A 20961-nucleotide genomic window follows, 5' to 3' on the forward strand; every position below is an offset into this window, starting at 1 on the left:
AAACATTTTATGCTGCCTATCCCAGAAATAAGCAGTGGAATTTCCCCAAGTCCATTTTAGTAATGGTCTATGGACTTTTCCTTTAGGAAGCCGTCCAAACCTTTTTAAAACCCCGTTAAGCTAACCGCCTTTACCACATTCTCTGGCAACGAATTCCAGAGTTTAATTACAAGTTGAAGAGAAATTTTCTCTGATTCATTTTTAAATTTACTACTTTGTAGCTTCATCGCATGCCCCCTAGTCCTAGTATTTTTGGAAAGCGTAAACAGATGCTTCACGTCTACCCATTCAACTCCACTCATTATTTTATAGACCTCTATCATATCTCCCCTCAGTTGCCTTTTCTCCCAAGCTGAAGAGCCCTATCCACTTAGCCTTTCCTAATAGGGAAGTCGTCCCATCCCCTTTATAATTTTTGTCACCCTTCTCTACACCTTTTCTAATTCCAGTATATCTTTTTTGAGATGTGGCGACCAGAATTGAACACAATATTCAAGGTTCGGTCTCACCATGGAGCGACACAAAAGCATTAAAATGGCCTCATTTTTGTTTTCCATTCCTTTCCTAATAATATCTAACATTCTATTTGCTTTCTTAGCCACAGCAGCACACTAAGCAGAAGGTTTCAACATATCATCAACGATGACACCTAGATCCCTTTCTTGGTCGGTGACTCCTAACGTGGAACCTTGCATGACATACCTATAATTTGGGTTCATCACTTCGCACTTGCTCACATCAAATGTCATCTGCCATTTAGATGCCCAGTCTCGTAAGGTCCTCTTGTAATTTTTTACAGTCCTCTTATGATTTAACAACTTTGAATAACTGCGTGTCGTCAGCAAATTTAATTACCTCACTAGTTACTCCCATCTCTACGTCATTTATAAATATGTTTAAAAGCAGCGGTCCCAGCACAGACCCCTGGGGAACCCCACTAACTACCCTTCTCCGTTGAAATACTGACCATTTAACCTACTCTTTGTTTTCTATCTTTAACCAGTTTTTAATCCACAATAGGACAGTACCTCCTCCCACGACTTTCCAATTTTCTCTGCAGCCTTTCATAAGGTACTTTGTCAAACACCTTCTGAAAATCCAGATACACAATATCAACCAGCTCACCTTTATGCACATGTTTGTTCACCCCTTCAAAGAAATGTAATAGATTGGTGAGGCAAGATTTGTCTCATTAATCCATGCTTTTGAATATGCTCTGTAATTTTGTTCTTTATAATAGTCTCTACCATTTTGCCCGGCACCAACGTCAGACTCACCTGTCTATAATTTCCCAGATCTCCTCTGGAACCTTTTTTAAAAATCGGCGTTACATTGGCCACCCTCCAATCTTCTGGTACGATGCTCAATTTTAAGGATAAATTAAATATTACTAACAATAGCTCCGGAACTTCATTTTTCAGTTCTTGCAGCCCTTTTTTGTAGTCTTGCATGGTCTTTCCTATTCACTGTTTTTTGCCCATGGACAACTATTTTATGTTCTCTGTTTTCAAAAACTTTAAAAAAAGAAAAAAAAACACCTTAATTAGGGAAGTTCATCTGTATGATGGGTGAACTGCTTGTTTTAAGAAAATGGAAAGATATTTGCTTGTAATAGATATTCTCCGAGGGCTGTAATTCATGTAAATTCATCCACCTTCCCTTTGGGATTTCATCTCTTCCCATTCTTAACTTGGCTACCCAGAATTGGAAAGAACTGTGTGGCTATTAAACGGCAGGAACATACTTACGATGTATAATAGAAAGCTCTTATTTTATTTAATTGTTGATTAGGTTTTGTATACCATCTTAATGAAACAGGTTCATGCAAACTGATTTGTACTTCATAATACAATAAAAAGACAGAATAGGAAATACAATAAAAGACAGAATAGGATAACAGGAGAAAATATAACAAATCCCAAAAAGATCCTACCATCTCCAGTTCCCATAGTACCATATACATTTCATAAACAGAAAATGTATTATGTTAAAACTTCTTACAATAAACCACTTACTGATAATTTAAATACTTGATTTAACCAATAATCACCCATTAGATGGAAAAGGAATTATTTTTAACTTCCTGTGAATAACATCAAACTATTCTCTGCCCTCAAATGAGAAGACCATTTGTTCCAATTCTCAGGCCCACAAAACTAAAGACATTAAATCGCCAGGCTACTTTTCTAAATTTGTCTAATCCTGGAATTTCAAGGAGATTCCTATGCAACAAACTTATGCCTAGATATATAAAAGCTTAGTCTATCTTTTAGATAAGCTGGCTTCTGTGTAGTATTTTAAACATCAAAACAAGCAATTTAAATAGGTAGTGCTTATGGATTGGGTGCCAGTGCAGTGTCTGCAACAGGGGTCGAGAATTCTCCCATCTGCTTCTCCCTAGCAGTAACTGCTGCTGCTGCTGCTGCTGCATATGTTTTTTCACTCAGCCAAATATCTGGTGACATGACCCAGCTGTGTGATTAGTTACTTCCTTCAGAGAACACCTGTTAAGGAAAGCTATTTTATTTTAGCAGTTGGTACCACTCATTTGTAGCTGTCCCTTCTGAGTAAACTAGGTCATACTGAACCCTAACCTGTCCCATGATCTTTTCTTCCACAGATCTTTGGAAGCTAGTCTGCGAGAGAAGTGGATTTCCAAAGAAGACCAGGAAGAGATGGAGCGAGCCCTATGTCAACTGGAGATCAGCCAGAAAAGTGAGCAGAGCCTATGGATAGTAGTGTCACATCTGGAAGGAAGGTAGGGAATACTTTCAGAATGTTCCTTCTCGTGTGGCACAGCTTTGGGCTGTCAAGGTCCAAAAAGAAACTAAATAGCACAGACAGTGATCAAAACAGTAACCTGGTCTGGAGGAACCAGAAAAAGCACAAAAGTTCCAAAAGTACTAAGAACACCAGTAGAAAAAGTTTATTGGACAAAACCTGATGCAGCCACGTTTTAGGGAATGCCTGCATCCAGGGTATAAAGTCTAGAAATAAAAACAAATAATAAATTAATGCATGTGACAAATTGTTGCAGGAATTACCACTATTGTTAGCAGAATCTGTGGTACTTCAGGAGTCAAACACCACACACCAGAATGAAAGAGAAATCTTCTTTATTTGCCAGCAAACAAAGTAGGACATCAGCACTAGGTCTCTTCTTCTCTTTCTCAGCTCTCTGTGTCTTATGGCTTCTGTCTCAGCTCCTTCTCTTCTTCTCAGCTCCTTCTTCTCTCAGTTATATAGGGTCCTAAGCCCTTCTGGCCCCCCTTTCTCACCAGATGGTAAAGAATAGATTGATTACCCTGCCTTGAACTAATTATTACTTACACATTACTTAAAAATATCAGTTACATAGGTTTGAGATATTTCCTAAACTGACCTATGACGTGGGGCCTCTCACACTAGACAATTTGGCACCTATCTCTTGCATTTTATTATTATTAAATTCTCATATTCCCAGTCATAGCTTCATACTAACTGCTAACTGGACTCTGGCATTCATTAAGGGGTCAAGGGCCAAGGGGCCAGTCTTGCTTAATAGCACACATACATGATTTGTTATTACTTTCAGAAAACCAGCCCTTCATTTAGCTATAATTAATCAAGACTTTCCCTGACCTCTTTCACCTATTAGCTTCCTACACAGAACTCGCTAGGACTGTGGATAATTCAAACCAGATGATGACCTTTTAAACTACAGACAAAGCTTCACTTGAAAAGTCAGTCAAAGATGTAACACTGAATTGAAAAGATATTCTACATAGAAATAAAACTTATTAATTACACAGAATAAAACATATTCTAAAATAAGCAGAAATCAGAATTCCTTATAAGACAAAATCTAAATCATCAAGAATATCTATATCTACTCTATCTTCTTCTAACCAGCATTAGCCTAATCCTTTAAACTGCCTGCAATATGCCTTGCTTATAATGGTATCCAGATGTGGTAAATAATTACTTCTCTCTGACCTTTCTAACCTCTGGTCTAGCAAAAGCTAGACTTCTTGAGCAAATTAAACCCAGATGGCATTCCTCCACTTTACAGGACTGAAAAGTTAAATACCAAATTAATATGATTTCTTTGCCCAAGCTGCCTCAAAATAAATTTAGATCAAAGAAAGAAAACAAAGCTTTATTCCAACCAGTGTCTGTGGCACATGCAACAAAGACCAAACATGGTCAAGTACATCTATAAAAACAAATCAATAAATAAGTGGATCGATAAATAAACATAAATACAAAATCATTAATAAATATGTATAAGGACTTCCGGTGGAGCTGCCAGCCAAGATGGCCGCAACTCTGTGAGCTCCATGAGTCCCCGATCGTGGACCCCTGCATAGCGCGCTCCCAACATCGTGCAGCGCGATTAAAATCAGCCAGGGAGTCCGCCGGAAAAGGGAGGCATGCACCCTTATAAAAAAAAGCCCGACAATCCAGCGAGCAAGAGCCGCGAAAAAAGACCGCCGAGACAGCCCGCCCTTCCCCCGCAGGAAACCGCATGACCCCAACGCCGGAGGAGAAGAACAGGAGAAAGGCGAAATAAGAGCCTACGCTGAGGGCTACGAACAACATTCAGCAGTACCTGTGGTCGGGGGGTCGATTCTGGAGACTCGGTGGTGGCACATACCCAGGCAAGTTTCAAGACCCCGAGAGGGGGAGGGGCGCAAAACGAGACTAGGAAGTGAGGGGATCTGACCTGCAATCGAGAGGCAGTTGAAAGACTCAAAACAGAATAACGAGCTGCCAGCATAAACCTTAGAGTGAAGGAGCCCAGCAGAAAGCCACACCTCAGAAAGGCTCAAAAACAAATATCTCCCTCTTTTTCTTCAGTACCTGGGCAAAAAAAAAAAATTTTTTCAACACAGCCTTGAGAGTACAGGATATCACAGCTGACAGAAGGGGTTTACCACCTGCAACAGCACTCTAACCTACCAGGAGTAATAACAGGTCTCCAATACAATAGTGCCATCTTCAATACATCGGTATGGCGGACCGAGGACCAAAAAAGGAGGCGGAGAAAACCAGGGGAGGGGGACTCAAGATGGCTGACAAGAGTTCTCCCCCATCCCCGTCAGAGAACTCTGCATGGGCCTCGGAAATAGTGGTGGAGGTGAAAACTGCAGTAGAAGAGGCTATGAGTCATCAACTGCAACAAATAATTGATAAGCTAGATGTAATGGACCAGACGTTTACAAACTTCACTGCAGATTTGCAGGAAGTACAGCAAAGGCTAGGCGACGTAGAAACCAAGGCGCAAGAATCAACAACAGACATTGAACACCTTAAGAAAGCAGTGACATCACTGGAAGATAAAGTGGACGATTTGGAGAACCGCTCTCGAAGGAACAACCTCAGACTGGTTGGAGTACCTGAGTCGATAAAAGATGCTGAGCTGCGGGGTTTTTTAGAACTTTGGCTTTCTAAGACATTGTTGACTCAAAGCACCGCGGGCCCAGTAAAGATAGAACGAGCCCATAGGCTGGGTCCCAGGAGAGCTCTCAACGACAGGCCAAGGGTGGTAATACTCAGACTGCTCCACTATCACCATAAGATGGAAATACTAGCTGCTCTCAGGAATGGAGGGAAGCTAGAAATGGAAGGACAACAGATTATGTGTTTCCAGAATTATTCCACTAAGGTATCCCTTCAAAGCAAGCAATTTTCCCGGGTCTGCGGAAGACTCCACAGCCTACAAGTACGGTTTAGCCTATTATACCCGGCAAAGCTACGAGTACAACACAATGGAACTGTACAATTCTACGAAAATGCGGATGCAGCTCAAGCGTTTGTGGATCAGCTAGAACATGAAAGGCCGAGTACATCCAAGACATGAATCAACACACTAAAAGTACTTTAGGTCTAGTTATGGAGGTCGGAAGCACAGAGGAGATAATGCGCAGTACTCAGGAATACAGTAAATGATATTTAAATGTTTTAGATAATTAAGTTAAATGTTGATGATAATGTTGTTTAGTATAAGCGAAAAGAGAACGTGCACTGCTCAGGAATGCTCTAAATGATGTTTACATGCTTTGGGTCATTACGTTAAATGTTGATGTTAATGCTGTTTAATATGTGTAAAGGGAGAGAAAACACACTACAGCAACTTGAGGGGGTCCTTGATTGGATACACGGAAGTAGAGCACCAATGGTGCCAACAGGAAGTAGGTGGGGGCTGGAAGGGGAGGGGTGGGTAGGGAAGAGGGAGGTAACATTTTTATATTGGGGACAGACTAGGGTAATGAATAGGGACCAAAATGCCCATATAGGATGCACTTGGGGGGGGGGGGGCGTAGGCTGGGACGTCCACCCGAGGAAGATACTTGATCTGAGAAAGCATCAACAGAGGAATAGATTACATATAGACCATGGTTAGGCTAGTCACATGGAATGTGGGAGGCATCAACTCACCCATAAAGAGAACAAAAATCTTACAACATTTGCAGAGACACCATATAGACATAGCTCTACTGCAAGAGACACACCTCAGTTCGGAGGAACATGCAAAATTAAAAACCTGGTGGGTGGGGGAATGCGTCTCTGCTGGGGCACAAGGGAAAAAAGGAGGAGTGGAATGGATATAGCACCGTTCACGGAAGAGAGTGTGTATCAACAACTTGGAAAGCTAAAGGTGGACAAAGCCATGGGACCGGACGGGATCCACCCCAGAATATTGAGGGAGCTCAGAGAGGTTCTGGCGGGTCCTCTTAAAGATTTGTTTAATAAATCCTTGGAGACGGGAGTGGTTCCGAGGGATTGGAAAACGGCAGAGGTGGTCCCTCTTCACAAAAGTGGTGACAGGGAAGAAGCTGGAAACTACAGGCCGGTAAGCCTCACTTTGGTTATTGGAAAAGTAATGGAAACGATGCTGAAGGAAAGGATAGTGAATTTCTTGGAAGCCAATAAGTTGCAAGATCTGAGACAACATGGTTTTACCAAAGGGAAATCGTGCCAAACGAATCTCATTGAATTCTTTGATTGGGTAACTGGAGAATTGAATCATCGACGGGCTATAGACGTAATCTACTTAGATTTTAGCAAAGCTTTTGACACGGTACCCCACAGGAGGCTCTTAAATAAACTCGATGGGCTAAAGATAGGTCCCGAAGTGGTGAACTGGATTTGGAACTGGTTGACGGACAGACGCCAGAGGGTGGTGGTGAATGGAGTTCGCTCGGAGGAGGGAAAGGTGAGTAGTGGAGTGCCTCAGGGATCGGTGCTGGGGCCGATTCTGTTCAATATATTTGTGAGTGACATTGCCGAAGGGTTAGAAGGTAAAGTTTGCTTATTTGCGGATGATACTAAGATTTGCAACAGAGTGGACACCCGGGAGGGAGTGGAAAGCATGAAACAGGATCTGAGGAAGCTAGAAGAATGGTCTAAGGTTTGGCAATTAAAATTCAATGCGAAGAAATGCAAAGTGATGCATTTAGGGAGTAGAAACCCACGAGAGACTTATGTGTTAGGCGGTGAGAGTCTGATAGGTACTGAGGGGGAGAGGGATCTTGGGGTGATAGTATCCGAGGATCTGAAGGCGACGAAACAGTGTGACAAGGCGGTGGCCGTAGCGAGAAGGTTGCTAGGCTGTATATAGAGAGAGGTGTGATCAGCAGAAGAAAGGAAGTGTTGATGCCCCTGTACAAGTCGTTGGTGAGGCCCCACCTGGAGTATTGTGTTCAGTTTTGGAGGCCGTACCTTGCGAAGGATGTTAAAAAAATGGAAGCGGTGCAAAGAAAAGCTACAAGAATGGTATGGGATTTGCGTTCCAAGACGTATGAAGAGAGACTTGCTGACCTGAACATGTATACCCTGGAGGAAAGGAGGAACAGGGGTGATATGATACAGATGTTCAAATATTTGAAAGGTATTAATCCGCAAACTAATCTTTTCCGGAGATGGGAAGGCGGTAGAACGAGAGGACATGAAATGAGATTGAAGGGGGGCAGACTCAGGAAAGATGTCAGGAAGCATTTTTTCACAGAGAGGGTGGTGGACGCTTGGATGCCCTCCCGTGGGAGGTGGTGGAGATGAAAACGGTAACGGAATTCAAACATGCGTGGGATATGCATAAAGGAATCCTGTGCAGTAGGATTGGATCCTCAGCAGCTTAGCCGAAATTGGGTGGTGGAGCAGGTGGGGGAAGAGGGGTTGGTGGTTGGGAGGTGAGGATAGAGGAGGGCAGACTTATACGGCCTGTGCCAGAGCCGGTGATGGGAGGCGGGACTGGTGGTTGGGAGGCGGGAAATACTGCTGGGCAGACTTGTACGGTCTATACCCTGAAAAAGGCAGGTACAAATCAAGGTAAGGATAAACATATGAGTTTATCTTGTTGGACAGACTGGATGGACTGTGCAGGTCTTTTTCTGCCGTCATCTACTATGTTACTATGTTAGGAGTGGCAGTGTTACTCCGTAAAGGAGTGGCGGCCTCGGTACGCTCATTGGTAGTGGACCCCGGAGGTAGATATGTATTGATGGAGATAGAAGTTTCTGGTCAGAAGCTACTCATTTGAATTGTATATGCTCCCAATCAATATGACAGACAATTTTATAACCAGATGATACACCACTTGAGTTCTTACCCGGGGTGAACAGTCTTAGTGGGCGGGGATTTCAACACGGTGTGGGATGCCTCAATAGATAGCTCACAGGGACGGAGGAGAGACACGGTGGCTTCCAACAAAGGCCTGAAAAGGATGGGGCAGACATTAGATCTAATAGACATTTGGAGAGTGTTACACCCCAATGAGCGGGACTATACACATCACACATGGGCACATGAATCCCAGGCTAGAATAGACTACATACTCCTATCAGAAGAAATGCTTGAGAGGGTAAAGGATGTATCTATTGGCTCTTACACGATTTCTGACTACACCTGGGTATACTTAGATTGGGAGCTAGGAATAACCCAACGCAAGGGGAGCTCTTGGCAATTTCCCTTAGACCTAGCAGGAGATGACATCTTCAGGGCTAAATTAAAAGAACGCTGGGAGGAATATGAAACCATGAATCAACAACATATAGGAGACCCAGTTCTATTTTGGGATGCGGCAAAAGCAGTGGTAAGAGGGGAAATAATCAGTTACTATCACCACGGTAGAAGGACGCGAAATAGAGAAATATTGCGTCTAAGTAAATTAGTGTGTAAGGCACGCCAGACATATGGAAGGACACATCTAGAAATTCACCGCAGCCTCCTCCTAGAAGTCCAAGCCTCACTGAATATGCTTCTACACCAAAGGGCCTCTAAATCCCACTTATACTACAAATTCCAGCTACATCACTTTGGAAATAAAGCAGGGCGCCTTCTGGCACGTCTAGCTAACCCGAGAGGGAATAAAAGACAAGTACTGCAAATCATAGGGACCCAGGGGACGGTAGAACAAGCAGCTGATAAAATTTGTGAGACTTTTGCAAAATTCTATAGTGAGTTGTATGCGCAGCCAAGGGAACAGGTCATGCCGGGATCCCAGTACTTAGATAATTTAGAACTTCCAATTCTCAGTCAACGAGATAAGGATAAGTTGAACCAACCAATTACAGATGAAGAGGTATTGCTGGCTATAAGACAGGGCACCCTTCTTAAGGCGCCTGGTCCCGATGGCACGCACATAGAATTCTACAAAATGATGGGAGAGTTCATTGCACCGACCCTCACCAAATATTTTAACACAATGGTGGATGCGGAACGAGTGCCGGAGGTTTTGTCTGTAGCACAAATAGTGGTGCTCCCAAAACCAGGTAGAGACCCACAACAGCCAGAATCATATCGCCCCATATCACTTCTCAATGTGGAAATCAAATTATTAGCTAAAATTATGGCCAATCGAATGAAAAAAGTACTACCCAAGCTAGTGCACGAAGCGCAAGTTGGATTTGTAGAGGGCAGAGTAATAGCCAAAAACTTAAGGAAAATAATTGGGGCATTGGAGACGAGACAGAGGAAGGATACCCCATCTTTGCTTATAAGCTTCGACGCAGAAAAAGCATTTGATAAGGTGTATTGGCCATTTATGTTCTCCACGCTGGAAAAATATGGGTTTGATGGTAGATTCCTGTCAGCGGTCCGGGCTCTCTATTGTAACCCAAAAGCACGGGTGAAGGTTAATGGGATGGAGTCAGAGGAGTTCCTGATATGCCGAGGAACCCGACAAGGGTGCCCCTTATCCCCGTTACTCTTTGTATTGTCACTGGACCCGCTGATTCGAGATATAATGGCTAGCCCAACAGTGCAGGGTGTTCGAGTGGGTCAGACCATATTTAAAATAGCGGCTTTTGCAGACGACTTGTTGGTATTATTGACAGAACTCCGGTCATCTTTTGCGGTACTCATGGAATTGATGAAAGAATACGGCGACTATGCAGGATTTAGCTTGAATTTGACTAAGTTGGAAGCCTTAGCTTCCTCAGCGACAGTGAAATCACTATGGGATCAAAGTTTTTCACTAAGCTGGGCGGAAGGATCTTTTAAATACCTTGGGATAAAACTGACTATGGAATTGGAGAAACTGCATGACTTAAACGTTACTACTTTGTTAGAAGGGACAAGAACCAAATTAGGGGGGTGGGACGGCCTACCGCTGTCCTTGAGGGGCAGGATAGATCTAATCCAAATGGTGATATTTCCTAAGTGGTTATATCTCATGCAAACGCTCCCCATTTGACTACGACTAAACTGGGGAAAAAAGAAGCCCAAGATGCAGTTTAAAGCATTATTGGGGGGCTGGCACCGGGGGGGGGGGGGGGCGGGGGCTGGGATTGCCTGATATAGCTTTATATAACCAGGCTTGCCTGCTGAGACATGTAGGAGATTGGATAGGCCAATCAAATATATTTACGCCAATAGAGGTGGAGCAAGAATATTTTGCCCCTATGATGTCCTTACCCTCCTACATCTCGATCAGAGGCAGATTCCAACCCAGTTTAAACGTTGTCAGCTGTTATAACCCATGCGCGTGGCTTGGAGAAGGCTGGCTATCAACCTGGGAGGCACACCAGCAACATCCGAACTGTTAGCACTCAGAGGAAACCCAAACTTTGAGCCAGGGCAGAGTAATGCTACATTTATAAGATGAGGAAATAAAGGAATCACACGGGTGGAGGACCTGATGGGACCAGAAGGGAACCTACTAACATTTGAGGAACTACGAGATAAGATAGGGAATAACTGGGGAGACCGCTATGCCTATGCTCAGGTTAAGCATTACATTCTACATCTAAACCAACATGCCCTAAGACTGAAACTCGGACATCTGGTAAGCAGTTTTTTTCAAAAGCTAGAGATAGCGGGAATGACAGCTTCAACCCTATACAGAGCACTAGTGTCACACCATCCCCGAAATAATTTAGGATATATCACACAAAGATGGGAAAGAGATTCAGGGAAGTCATTAAGAGGATGGGACATTGGAGCAATGCTGAGACGCATTCCGTCACTCACCATAGATGAGAGATTGAGAGAGTATGGATATCAGGTAGTTATGCGGGCATATATGTCAGGGCAACAATGGAGACATATGAGGGCCACAAATGATACTAGATGTGTAAAATGCAATCATGTGCCTCATAACTTATACCATGCATTCTGGGGCTGCCCAAGGGTACGTGCCTTTTGGAGACAAATCCAGAGTTATCTAACTAAAATAACACAGGTCTCAGCAGGTGGCACCTGGGATCATTATGTCTTAGACACACAAGCAGCTTTTGCGACCCAGGCAAAAGGAAATAGAGTCTGGTGTCGCAAGGTATGTTTAGTGGCACGTAAGACTATTCTACAGAAGTGGATAGATCCGGATCCACCAGTGTATTGGCACTGGAGGAACCAGATACATGAGTTGGCCACTTGGGAAGCCAGAGAGGCGAAGGGAACCCCGAAAAGAAAAAACAGTTCATGTCCATATGAGGCTGATATATACAAGGACTTGGCCCACGGGGGCGAAGTTTGCTCCTTAATCTCTTGTGAGCTGCCTGGGTAGTACACATGGTCTGAATGTTTAAACCCACTATCCCCAATATTGATTGGCATACATAGAACTAAGGGGGAGAGGGAGGATGGAAAAGAGGGTAGGGAGGGGAGGGGAGTACAAAAAAAATTTGATGATGATCTGTTCAAATTTATATGTGAAGTTCCACTGTACTGGTGCAGTTTTATATTTTGTGGTATCTGTTAAGCCATATTTTCATCATCAATAAAAACGTTGAAACATAAATATGTATAAAAAAGTTTTAAGTTTAAGTCAAATTGATGACATGGAATAAAATAAAAGGGAGAGACAAAAAGACACATGGAGGTGAGCTATAAACAATTTCTGTAGCCTTAAGCCAGCCTAAGAAATAATTTCATTCAAAGGGAGCAACATGAAACATTAGTAAACCCAGTGGCGTAGCAAGGGCGGGGCGGTGGGGGCGGTCCGCCCCGGGTGTCAGCGGGTGGGGGGTGCTCCGCTCCGCTGCTCCAACCCTGTCCTGCCTTAAAACAAAATTTTTCGAAGCGCCGAAGTGGCAGACAGCGCCTGCCCTGCTAGTAAAAATCTCCTCGACGTCGCGTCAGGCCTTCCCACATTCAGTCCCGCCCTCCTCTGAGGTAACTTCCTATTACCGCGAGGGCGGCCGGGACTGAATGTGGGAAGGCCCGACGCAATGTCGAGGAGATTTTTACTAGCAGGGCAGGCGCTGCCTGCCACTTCGGCGCTTCGAAAAATTTTGTTTTAAGGCAGGACAGGGTGGGAGCAGGACAACGGAGCTGGTAGGTGCATCGGGTCAAGTGGGAGGGGGGACTCAGATGGAAGAAGGGGATTGGGGAGGGTGGGGGAGCCCAGATGGGTGCCCAGAGAGGGGAGAAGGGGATTGGGGAGGGTGAGGGTGCCCAGAGGGGAGAAGAGGATTGGGGATGGTGGGGGAGCCCAGAGGGGAGAAGGGGATTGGGGAGGGTGGGGACAGACCCTGGATGGAAGGGGGGAGCGTGAGGGAGGGCAGACCCTAGATGGATGGGAGAGGGAGGGCAGACGGATTAAAGGGGCAGAGAGAAAGGGCAGATGGTGGGGTGGAAGGGGGAGAGAGAAAGAGGGCAGACTGGGGCAAATGGTGGATGGAAGGGGCAGAGATAGAGGGCAGATGTGGATGGAAGGAAGAGAGAGGGAGCAGATGTTGATGGAAGGAGCAGAGAAAAATGGCAGACTGGGGCAGATGGTGGAAGGGGCAGAAATAGAGGGCAGATGTGGATGGAAGGGAGAGAGAGGGCAGACAGTGGGTGGAAGGGACATTAGAGAGGGCAGACACTGGATGGCAGAGAGAGAGTGAAGACAGATGCAGGATGGAAGGAAGACAGTGAAAAGAAGATGAGGAAAGCAGAAACCAGAGACAACAAACTGTAAATATATATTTTTATTATTTTGCTTTAGGATATAGTATTGTAGCTGTGTTAATAAATGTTTATAAATAGAACATGTAAATAAGGTAATCTTTTTATTGGACTAATTTTAATACATTTTGACTTAACTTTCAGAGAACAAAACCCCCTTCCTCAGGTCAGGATAGCATACTGTAACAGCACTATACTGTATTGACCTGAGGAAGGAGATTTTGGCCTCTGGAAGCTAAATGTATTAGTCCAATAAAATGGTATTATTTTATTTTCTGTATTTGTTTTATTTCTATTTGTTAATTTGTAAAGTGGTGATTGGTACTTGTTTTTCAAATTTACATCTGCTGTCTATATTTTGCACAGTACTAGGGGACATTTTCTGTTTCTGTGGTGTTGCATTGTATGCAGAGTCTGGCATCTTGGGGGTTGTTTAATTTTTGTCCAAATAGAAAGTTTATTATTCTTTAGTGGATTAGGGTGTATCTGTGTTTGTGAAAAAGACATGGCTTTCGGTTGGCATTGACTGTGCAGGATCGACGATCTGGTTTTGTTTTACAATAGGTGAATTGATGTTCTAGTGCTCACTGTAGTGTTTTTCCTTGTGTGACTCGTAGAAATGACTGCTTATGGTATGGTAGAATTGCTCTATAGGTCCTGAGTGTTTTGTATTCTCGGTATGCCTAGTACTGGATTTGGGGGGGGGGGGGTGTTAAAAAATGACCGGGCCCGGGTGTCAACTACCCTAGCTACGCCACTGAGTAAACCCACCACTATTAAAAAAAAAAGCCAAAAAATGTAGACATGAAAAGCTGCAATATGATCGACATAACCATGGAGCAAATTAGAAATAAAATATAACAAGAGAACAATGAAAAAGCTAAACAAACACACCTGTTGTCTGTATATATGTAACTTATGCTGTTGACAATAGATGCATTGCAGGAGGAAATTCAAGGACATCGCAAGACGCTATTAAACATACACAAGATAAACCTATATTTGAAAAAAAGTTAACCGATCACAATTTGAGAATGGAACAATATCGCATGGAACAGAGGGCACTAAAGGTAGCCAAATTTCGAAGAGATGAATACGATTATACGAAGGGATACGTATACAGTTGGATGGATAAAAAAAGGCATGGCCGAAAAGGTAAACCAGGGGGGAGGAAGGTAAATTTTAAATTATCCTCTAGCGAGTCATCAGGGGATGAGGATAATAAACTTGTTAAATATGGCAAATATCCCGGCCCTATTCTGTCTAAAGTGCAAGAGACGGGTAATGCTTTATCTAATTCTTTTTTACGCCTTCCGGATCAAATACAAGAGGTGTCCAATGAAACGAAAAAAATAAGCAAAACTGGGGGCAAATCCAGGAAAGTGCCAAAGAAATAAATAATGTCATTAATATATCAAAGAGCACACTAGCTGAAGTGCAAAATGAGATGTTAGCTAAAGGGCTATCTTTCGTACCATCTAGTAAGTATGATGCATTTGAAACAAGGCGAGGTTTACACAGATTTTTTAGAGAGCTCAAGTTACGGCTGCATTTTGGCAGTCTTTCACAAGACACTGAGGATAAGATCATGTTACCCCGGACAGGGCAAAAATCAAGATGGGTTCGACCCGTCAATTATGGCTTTTCAAAAATTAGTATTGGCAGACCTTGATATTTTAGAAGCTCATCAACCAGTGCCGTAGCGAGGGCGGCTGACACCTGGGGCGGGTCGCCGCTGTGCACGGCGCACCGCCCCCTCGGCGAGCACCCTCCCCCCTCCGGAGCACATTCGTACTTGCATAGGGAAGTGGCAAGGGGCGATCCGCCCCGAGTGCACGTCGCTGAGAGCTGCGTCGGCTCCGCTGGTTCCCTGCTCTCTCTGCCCCGGAACAGGAAGTAACCTGTTCCGAGGCAGAGGGAGCAGGGAACCAGCGAAGCCGATACCCCCCCCAGCGGCATGCACCCGGGGCGGACCGCCCCACCACCCCCCCTTCCTACGCCACTGTCATCAACACAATACTGTAAGCAACATTTCAAATGTCCAAAGGCGCAGTATTCGTGAGCTAGCTAATAACGAGAATATTGTGATTCATTGGGCAGATAAAGTTGAATCCACGGTGATTATGGACAAGGACAAATATAGTGAGGAAGTCCTTAAACAATTACAACCAATTCAGTATTATGAGCAAATTGATCAAGATCCTACACAAAAACTTCAACATGATATCAATGAATGTATTAGTATGGCAGTAGCGGATGGCATTTTGACTGCTAAGGAACAGCGTTACCTTTGCCATCCATGTCCGAAGGTGCCATACATATACTTTGTCCCTAAAGTCCATAAATCTCTCGTGGACCCATCCGGACGTCCAATTGTATCAACCAGAGATTCGGTTTTAGAACCGTTATCATAGTACATGGATTGTCTGTTAAAACCTTTAGTAAATAAAGCTGATTCATATGTACGCAATTCAATGCATTTCATACAGTTATGGGAAAGTATGGAAGCTCAAGCAGGGGATGATTTTTTCATGGTAGGTCTGAATTTTGTAGCATTATACACCAACATCCCACAGGACAGGGCTATACAGCTAGCGTGTAACCATTTCACAGAGGTCAACATTATAGAACCAAAGATTACGGTACTGCAAAAATTAATGACGTTATCAGTCATAATTACTTTGAATTTTACAGGCAGATCCAAGGGGTGGCAATTTGAGACTCAGCATGTTTATACCTCTCCTTCATATGCCCGGGTGGTAATGTGGAAGAGGTATATTGATGATGTGATCTTGTTCTGGCATGGTTCTAGACAAGATCTGTGCACATTTATCGAGTATCTCAATACAGTTGATCCTTACATCAGATTTACACATCGAATTTGAGATCGATTTCTTGGACATTAAAATAGTTAGATCAGAGGATGGTGGTTTTTCCACCACCATCTTTCGCAAGCCAACAGATAGAAACACTATATTACATTATAATAGCTTTCATCGTGGAGCCTTGAAAAGAGGGGTTCCAGTTAGCCAGTTTTTGAGATTGCAAAGATTATGTTCTTCTATTGGGGATTTCGAGAAACAGTCGTGAGAGATGATGCAGAGATTTAGGTCTAGAGGATATCCTAAGCCGGTTCTCAAAAAAGCGTTTAAACGGGCACTTTACGCGCATCGGCCTTGGCTATTCCTACCAAAACATAAAACTCCACAAAAACTGATGGCATGCGTGCTTCCTTTCTCATATCAGGCTTCCAAAATTGGATCTATTGTACGTAAGTATTGGCACGTTCTTTCTGTGCATCCCGAATTCAAAGAGCACCCCAAAGTGGCATACACACGCAAGCCAAATTTAGGGGAATTACTGAAGAGACCTACAATTGATAAAGCTAGAGGGAGACATTCCCCATGTGGCAGATGTGTGTATTGTAAGCACTCTCTCACCACCAGTGAGGTCATAATTCCAGGTGTTACGATTCTGCCCATGTTTCAGGCTCTCAGTCATCTCGCCACCTGGTGGCCAGACCTGGTGGCTGCATTGAACTGGCTGGTTTGTCACCCGTTCCAGATTTCAGCGCAGTCCGGTCCAGATCTTCCGGGCTGCCAGACTTGCTTGCTTTGGTTGAACCTACACAGCACCAGTAGTTGCCTGGTGATTGCTGCAGCTTGAGCCTCAGCTGCTGCTGGGCTTATTAGTCAGTTCAGTTGGATATTCTGTGCCTTTGCCTTTGCATCACCTAAAGGCCCTGAGGTTTGTCAGGGTTCTGCCTTGCCTCTGGTGTGGGGTGGTTTTGCCTGCCGCTCCTCGGAAGTGGCTCAAGGGCTCACAAACCCAGTTTCCAGCTTTGAAGACGTGACAGTATGCAACCATGAGCTCGGCACGATCACCCTACCTGCTGGGTCCTGCCTATGACTTTTTCTTTTGCTGGCACTCTGGGGTTCCAGTATCTGACCTTGTTTCCTGTTGGCAGTCCTGCTCCCAGCCCGGGTGCAGCTCCTAGTTCCAGTTCGAATCCCAGTTCCAACCCAATTTTTGCTTTGGATCCGTTTATGACGCTTTATGACTACCGGGTTAAACTTTTGTCTGATCCAGCCCTGAAGAATACTCCTGAGGCTGCAGCATAGAGAAAGCGTGTCTTGTTGCTGGGGACCGCTGAGAACCCAGTGTCTGCTATTGATCCCTCTACCAAGCTCTTCCTTTACCGCATCAAACTTCTCTTGAGTCCAGCCCTGCGGGATACTCCAGAAGCCCAGGCTGAAGGAAGGTGGGTTGGTAATCCCGAGGTCCAGGCTTACCGGCAGTCCATCCTGAGGGACGCTATCAGCCGCAGAGAGGCTGAGTCCGGATCAAGTTGGGGTTCCAGCCAAGCTGCTGAGTCTGAGCCGAGTTCCAGCTCCAGCCGAGATGCGGAGTTCGAGCCGAGTTCCAGAGCCAGCCAAGATGCGGAGTCCAAGCTGAATTCCTGCTCCAGCCAAGATGCGGAGTCCGAGCCGAGTTCCAGCTCCAGCCGAGATGCGGAGTCCGAGCCTGAGTTCCAGCTCCAGCCAAGTTACTGAGTCCATGCCGAGTTGTAGTTCCGGCCAAGAAGCTGAACCCACTCTACTACTACTACTATTTAGCATTTCTATAGCGCTACAAGGCGAACACAGCGCTGCACAAACATAGAAGAAAGACAGTCCCTGCTCAAAGAGCTTACAATCTAATAGAGTCTGGGTCTTGCCACATCTTATTGGCACTGTTTCGGCCATCATGCTGTGGCCCTCTTCAGGGTGTGAAGAAAGCCACAGCGTGACGGCCGAAAGTCAGTTCCACTTACTCAGATGCTACAAAACTCAATCAGCCACAATCATGATGCCAGGTCTAGTGCCAGCTGAGATGCCGTGTCTACGCTGGGTGCAGAGTCCAGTCAAGATGCTGAGTCCAAGCCGAGTTCTAGTTCCGGCCAAGATGCTGAGTCTGGACCGAGTCGCAGTTCTAGCCTAGATGCTGAGCCTAAGCCGAGTTCCAGCTCCGGTCAAGATGCCGAGTTCGGTCCGAGGTCCAACTCAAGCCGAGATGCGGAGTCCAACCCCAGTTCCAGGTCTGGCCCAGATGCTGATGGCAGTCCAAGTTCCAGTCCAGCTGACTATGGTCCTGTTCTGAAGCTTCTCCATAGGTTTCATCATTCTTACCCATGGAGACCTGAATCACCCGTGGAGACCGGGGGAGCCTTGAGGGGGAGATGCTGTTACGATTCTGCCCATGTTTCAGGCTCTTAGTCATCTCGCCACCTGGTGGCTAGACCTGATGGCTGCATTGAACTGGCTGGTTTGTCACCCGTTCCAGATTTCAGTCCGGTCCGGATCTTCCGGGCTGCCAGACTTGCTTGCTTTGGTTGAACCTACACAGCACCAGTAGTTGCCTTGTGATTGCTGCAGCTTGAGCCTCAGCTGCTGCTGGGCTTATTAGTCAGTTGGATATTCTCTGCCTTTGCCTTTGCATCGCCAAAGGCCCTGAGGTTTGTTAGGGTGCTGTTTGCACTTCTGCTCAGTCTGGTTTCTTGCCCTGATTCTTGTCTGTTTTAGTTAGTCTGTGGGTAGTTAGATTAGGCTATTGTTTGTTTGCTAGTCTTGTCTCTGGGTTTTAGTTTTGTGTTTAGTCTTTGTCTGTTTGTGGCCTAGTGACTGCTCTGCAGCTTTTAGTTCTGTGTCTTGTTTGTCTGTGTTTTGTTCCCTGTTTTAGTGGTTGCTTGCAGCTTTCAGTCTTGCCCTTTAGCTTTCCCTTCCTTGCCCTGCTGTCCCTGTATGTTCCTTTCCCCTCTGACTCTCAGTCCTGGTTCAGCCTAGTGAGTATCCAGTCCTGCCTTGCCCAGTAAGTCCTGCCGGCAACTTGCAGCCAGGGGCTCAACTCTTGGTGAAAGGTGGCCATGTGCATGTGAAGTTTCACTGTTTGTCAGAGTTCTGCCTTGCCTCTGGTGTGGGGTGGTTTTGCCTGCCGCTACCGCTCCTCGGCAGTGGCCCAAGGGCTCACAAACCCAGTTTCCAGCTTTGAAGATGTGACACCAGGCACCACTAAACAGTTTTATTTGCAACAGCATACTTCTTGTAACAGCGAGCGGGTTATATATTGTATCATATGTCCGTGCACATTATATTACATCAGTCACACGAAAAGAAAACTGAAAAACAGATTGGGTGAGCATATTAATAACCTGAGGCACAATAGGTTAGAAGCACCGTTGGTTGCTCATTGGGCTGAATATAAACATTCCATTGATCAACTTCGCTGCGTGGTGTTGGTGCAAATTGCTCCTCCTAAAAGAGGGAGCGATGTAAGTGCTCAGCTTTTAGCCATAGAGCAACGCTACATCTTTACATGGAATACGGTGGCTCCGAAGGGCCTCAATTTGGAGGTAGAATGGGTGTGACGTAGGGCCCCTTTAAAAATGGGAGGAGGTTTGTACAAGGTCAGCTATATTTATTTATTTATTTATTTATTTATTTATTTATTACATTTGTATCCCACATTATCCCACCTCTTTGCAGGCTCAGTGTGGCTTACAATTCGTCATGGATACTGGAGATAGAAGAGAATATACATTTGGTTTTACAGAGGGTTATGGGTTACATGGTGGTAAGATACAAGAGAGTGTTAAAGCAAAAGGCAATAAACGACATTTCTGGATATATTAAGGATAGTACAGTTACACGTGTTGATCTTTATGATATATCTTGTCGAAGAGATAAGTTTTCAATAGTTTACGGAAATTGGTCAATTCATAAACCGTTTTCAGGTCACGTGGCAATGCGTTCCAGAATTGCGTGCTCATATAGGAAAAGGTAGATGCGTGCATTAATTTGTATTTCAGACCTTTACACGTGGGAGGATGCAAATTGAGGAATATGTGAGAGGATTTTTTTGCGTTCCTGGGTGGTAGTTCTGTTAGGTCTGACATGTAGGCTGGGGCGTCACCATGGATGATTTTATGGACTAGGGTGCAAAGTTTGAACGTGATGCGTTCTTTGAGTGGGAGCCAGTGTAGTTTTTCTCGTAGGGGTTTCGCGCTATCGTATTTTGATTTGCCGAATATAAGTCTGGCTGCCGTGTTCTGAGCTGTTTGGAGTTTTTTAAGTATTTGCTCTTTGCAGCCAGCGTAGAGTGAGTTACAATAGTCCAGATGACTGAGTACTAATGATTGTACCAGATTGCGGAAGACAGTCCTTGGAAAAAATGGTTTAATTCTTTTTAGTTTCCACATTGAATGAAACATCTTTTTAGTTATGTTTTTCGCATGGTTCTCAAGTGTTAAGTGTCGATCAATGGTGACTCCAAGAATTTTTAGGGTGTCCGAGACTGGTAGATTTAGTTTAGGTGTGTTGATGGTGGTAAATTTATTCTTATTGTATTGCGAGGTGAGTACTAGGCATTGGGTTTTTTCTGCATTAAGTTTCAGCTAAAATGCATCTGCCCAGGAATTAATGATATGTAGGCTTTGCTTGATTTCGTTGGAGATTTCCCTTAGGTCTTGTTTGAATGGGATGAAGATCGTTACATCATCAGCGTATATATATGGGTTTAGGTTTTGGTTCGATAGTAGTTTGGCCAAGGGTGGTG

General features: G+C 44.5%; 1 protein-coding gene across 6 annotated transcripts in view; it reads left to right on the forward strand.

Annotated features, from left to right (window-relative positions):
- The window catches only part of CEP63 (centrosomal protein 63), an 802181-nt gene that overhangs the window by 678768 nt on the left and 102452 nt on the right, over positions 1-20961 (forward strand). For all 6 annotated transcript variants that reach the window (XM_030217144.1, XM_030217149.1, XM_030217147.1 and 3 more), the window contains one exon: positions 2621-2758. In XM_030217144.1, the coding sequence (XP_030073004.1) occupies positions 2621-2758 (138 nt within the window). The remainder of the gene's footprint in view (positions 1-2620; positions 2759-20961) is intronic.

Source organism: Microcaecilia unicolor, chromosome 10 (assembly GCF_901765095.1).
Source record: "Microcaecilia unicolor chromosome 10, aMicUni1.1, whole genome shotgun sequence".
In the NCBI taxonomy this organism is placed as follows: domain Eukaryota; kingdom Metazoa; phylum Chordata; class Amphibia; order Gymnophiona; family Siphonopidae; genus Microcaecilia; species Microcaecilia unicolor.